The sequence below is a fragment of the Leiobunum rupestre genome, chromosome 5, assembly GCF_980474605.1.
Source record: "Leiobunum rupestre chromosome 5, qqLeiRupe1.1.hap1, whole genome shotgun sequence".
Classification (NCBI taxonomy): Eukaryota; Metazoa; Arthropoda; class Arachnida; order Opiliones; family Sclerosomatidae; genus Leiobunum; species Leiobunum rupestre.
This window is the reverse complement of record NC_143388.1, coordinates 61372018-61376368: the sequence shown is the minus strand read 5'-3', so window position 1 is coordinate 61376368 and position 4351 is coordinate 61372018. Positions and strand designations below refer to the sequence as shown.

Below are 4351 nucleotides of genomic sequence, written 5' to 3'. Positions count from 1 at the left end.
GCCTAAAGATCCAATCAAATCTGCTCCCCGCGAAACAAAATAACGATAAACGTTAGAAAACGTTATAATTCGACCCGTGGAGCCATCCACTTTTAATATGACTAATATGTGATTTTACAAAAGATAGATGGCCACACGGCTTATGGCTCCGATTTTACGTTGTTACACCGACGCCTCGTCCCATTTCTTGATTTTTATGACTCTGGAATATTTTTCACATTTGAAAAATGAAATATATTAGTTTTTATAAAAACGTTTTACATGAATATCTCGCGTAACGTAATCGTTACAGCATTTTTTAAAGTACAATTAGAAGTAGTTATGATTTTGAAACATCTGGTATTTGTGAAATTCGCCCTTGTTAATACTTTCGATTTCGCTAAATATATGGCGTCATCTGAATAAATAAACCAAAAGAATATGTTTTTATAAAATAAATGGATCAAAAAATTGAAACAAAAAATGTTTGTCTTACGTCACATGACGTACGTAATCTTAGAGCGTGTGCACGCGCCATATACCCGCGCTAAATAGATGGCGTCATTCGAATTTCTCTGACGTCACGAGACATAGCTTTGATAGTATAATATTCCTCGCGACTCTTTCACGCGCTCCGAAACTTAAAAATAAGAAAATAAAGAAACGTTAAAACCAGAAGTGACTTTATTGAAAGACATTGTTTTATGTCCTGGCTATTTTCATTGTTCTTGTACCACGCTTTAGCGATTAATTACGAAAATGAACACCCACTGGGCAGTGACGTATAAAGAGTCGTCACCATTAGTAAACACGTAAGTTATACAAAACTTTCTTAGAAATGTAACTTCCTCGGACATTTTGGTTTACGTTATGATAGTTCTTTGATTTAACTTCGGTAAAACTTATTAATCCAAGCTACAACTATGTTTTCTTCGTGGTGGAAGATTGGATTAATACTAACGTTAATATTGGGAAACTAATTTAGATTATAATTACTAACATTGACACAATGCTGGCAGCGGGAATTAGGTCTTTGCCCAAAAGCGAAAGAAGGGGCTCTGTTTCTTAACTTTGCGTCGTCAAAAATGCCATACAGTGGTTCCTAGTCCCTTTTAGACAAAAAACCACCTTAACTATTTCAAGGATTCCTAGTTTTAGGACTCCTCCCGAATTTATCAGAACTACTTTTTGTCTTTTTGTGACGTCAAAACTATATCATTGTTCGTATGTGGCTATATACAAGTCAATAATACAGTTGAAGAATAGTTACTAAAAATTTACTTTTCCGCAACTCTATAAATGAGAAATCAGTATGGGGCTTCTACTAGACAGGCCAAAATCCAGTGAGGGGAACTTGTACGCTTGGGTGTAGTCTGTACACAATATAGCTTAGTTTAGAGTCCAACTAGTTTTCGCTGCACGTTATGTAGTTGCAGATAAGACTATCGATTATGTTGCAACAACCAATATAAACTTAAAATCCACCAAAACAAGAATTAATGATTAATAGTTAAACCCATTCTTTTATTGTACAGGACACCGACACACCAATTGAAAGATGAAGACCCTCAAGATGGACACCAAAGGAAATCAAGAAAAGTTAAGTCTAAATTAAGTTTAACCAGACTCACAAGATTGATTCAGAAAGGAGACAAAAGTCAAGAGAAAAGAGAAATTAACCAGCGCCGCAACATTCCGTTGATCCTGGCCACATGGGCCAGAAGGGACTTTGAAACCATCTCGTCGCGTGTACCCGAAGACGATCAGCCCCAACGGACGTAACAAGCAACAATACTATCTTAAATGCCTCGCCGGAACTTGATCAATAGTTTTGACCTTTTAATTTATTATACAGGACACCAAAACAGCAATCGAAGGATGAGGACACTCGACATGAAAAACCAAGGAAATCAAGAAAAGGTAAGTGTAAATCTTTATTAACCAGTTTAACAAGAATTTTTCAGAAGGGAGACCAAAGTCAAGAGGAAAGCGATATGATCAAATTATTGGACTCGGAAGAAACAATGTCTTTGGACAGGCCTGAGGACGGCCAACCATAGAGGACGTAATAACCACCGCTACAGATTTAAAGGCCTCGAAACATTAGTTAAACTAGTTTTATTTTTCATAAAGGACATTAAAGGACTTCCTAAAGATCAACAAAAATGGTTCACGTGAAGTAATGAAGCCAACAGATGCCAAACGAAGGTGGCTGAGCAAATTCAGAAACAAATCAGACTTCGAAATGAAAAGTTCAAAAAATTGTAGAAAGGCCCTGAATTACAAAATTTAATATCTTTTGGACCCTTTGGAACAAATATCAAAATTATTTTTCTTAAAGATAATCAAACTAACTGTAATGAATCTTAAACGTAAATATATATTCTTATAACGTTTTTTTCTCAAGCCTTATAGTTCAAGAGCCCATGACAAAATAAGGATGTGATAAGGTACACGATGGGTCAAAGTATTTTTAAATTAGGTTAGTGATTTGTAACCAAGAACTGTTTGTCTTACGAGTCAAAATGGGGGCTTTCTGGAAATACGAACCACGTTACATCACTTCCGGTGACCTTGAAAATTTATATGACCTGACATTGGGGTCATTCCATGACAAAACGACCTAGTTTTTTTTAATTTTAACACCCGACCCCTTTCGATTTCGCCAAAATTTTGTATACAAGGTTTTTTGGGCCTAGGAAAACGATTTTGACAGTTTCATAACGATCGGTTCAGCCGTTTACGAGATACAGCATACGCGTTTTTTCAAAAGTTCGCCTTGACCCCCTAAATGTTTTCTAGTATATCTTATGACATAATTATCGCAAAATCACATGTAATACCTCATTTTAAAGACAATGCGCACCCTAATATGAATATTTAATCAGAGTTGTCATTTGACGTAAATGTCATTAAAATCTGGGCCTTTAAATAATTTGACCTTTGACCTTGCCCAGACACCTCAGTCGTAGGTCAACGATTTTAGCATTTTTAAAATTCCCACTATCGAATACATAATAATCACTCAAAATCTCAAAGTAATATTTGTAGTTTTCGAGATATTAATTTTTGAAATTTACCCCCCCACACACAAAATGAAATACCAAAACCATTTATTTTTATAGTTTACACACCAATTAATTTTTTATTTACACAAAACAGCTTAAACTTCTTTATACATGGAAAAGGCTTTGGTAATTTTATTTTTATCGTGTTCTTTGATTTGATAGCCTTTCGAATTTGGTAAACCTACAAGAATTTCAATTGCACATAGAACATTTTCACTTGACACCCAACTGCTATCGATCCTTCTGGGCCATGTGTATTTGTCCGAAATACCAGGGGGACGCAAAAAGTTTACAAAGAAGTCTCCAAACTCTTCTGATACTTCCTCAATTAATCCAACGTAAAGTTGGCCTTTGTAGACGCTGGCTACCAAATTTCCCACTTTAAAGTTTTCAGCCTCTTGATTTCGAGTATCTGACAATTCTAAAGTCGAAACCTTAACTGTGGTTAGCGAATCGTCATTAGATAACGGAGAAACCATGATTTCATTTAACGATTTCGGAACGAATTTATGAAACCCTCGAGTTCCTTTTACTGTTATGGCTTTAGAAAACCTTTCTTTTAAAAGTTCCTTTTGTCGCTCAATTTCTTCGTTTTTAACATAGATGAACTTGATATTTTCGAAGTTTGATAGGCAGAAATTAAACATATCTGTTGGAGTCAAAATCTGTCCAGTCACTGGTCGCTGAAGACTGACTCTTGCTGTTTTACGCTTCACTGTTCCGCCAATTCCGTCACAAGGTCCCTTGCCATGAGATATGGCAAAAAAATGCCATTCAGCGTCCAAACCAAAATCTTGTTTGTGGCAACAGAGATTAGAAAAGTTGTATTTGTTTTTATACTGTCCAGCACATCCATCCGTAAAATAAATTAGCTTTCTAACATTAGGAACATGTGTTTTTATATTTGGAATTAGATAAGTTAAAAAACTGTGAACAGTATTGGTTGTATGTGTTCTGGTATCACTGATAATACAAAAATTTAAGTGGTTAAGTTCTCCGTTTTCGACTACCCTGAAGTAGATTACGAAGGGATGCACTGTCGCTTGAGAATTGTCCCAATGGAACAGTTGTGCTTCGTCTTGAATTACGAAGGAATAGTTCTCCGCAAAATCACCGAGAACAATTACGTCACCAGGTTTTAGAGTTTTTTTGAGGTTTTTAAGATAATTAGATTGCGACTTAGATGTGTAATGATGACGCGTTAGTTCAAGTAGTTTAATGGCCAAAGAGTCGAAAAAGTTTTCAACACTCTCGCTCAAGGTCATGAGCTTTGTGCTGTCATTTGTCACCCATTGCATGAACTT

The 4351-nt window shown here is 35.8% G+C and overlaps 1 protein-coding gene across 1 annotated transcript; it reads left to right on the top strand.

The window, feature by feature from the left end:
- The first annotated feature begins 667 nt into the window (after positions 1-667).
- LOC149945522 (uncharacterized) lies at positions 668-2274 on the top strand. Its single transcript, XM_090175846.1, has 4 exons — positions 668-791; positions 1515-1757; positions 1835-2044; positions 2113-2274. The coding sequence occupies exons 1-3, from the start codon at positions 739-741 to the stop codon at positions 2037-2039; spliced, it is 501 nt and encodes a 166-aa protein (XP_090031972.1). The 5' UTR covers positions 668-738; the 3' UTR covers positions 2040-2044; positions 2113-2274.
- The last annotated feature ends 2077 nt before the right edge of the window (positions 2275-4351 follow it).

Excerpts from the sequence above, each read along its gene's own strand:
- LOC149945522 (XM_090175846.1), top strand. The coding sequence starts at position 739 with ATGAACACCCACTGGGCAGTGACGTATAAAGAGTCGTCACCATTAGTA. Across the intron at positions 792-1,514 it reads TCGTCACCATTAGTAAACAC|GACACCGACACACCAATTGA; the intron begins GTAAGTTATACA and ends TTTATTGTACAG. Across the intron at positions 1,758-1,834 it reads GACGATCAGCCCCAACGGAC|GACACCAAAACAGCAATCGA; the intron begins GTAACAAGCAAC and ends TTTATTATACAG.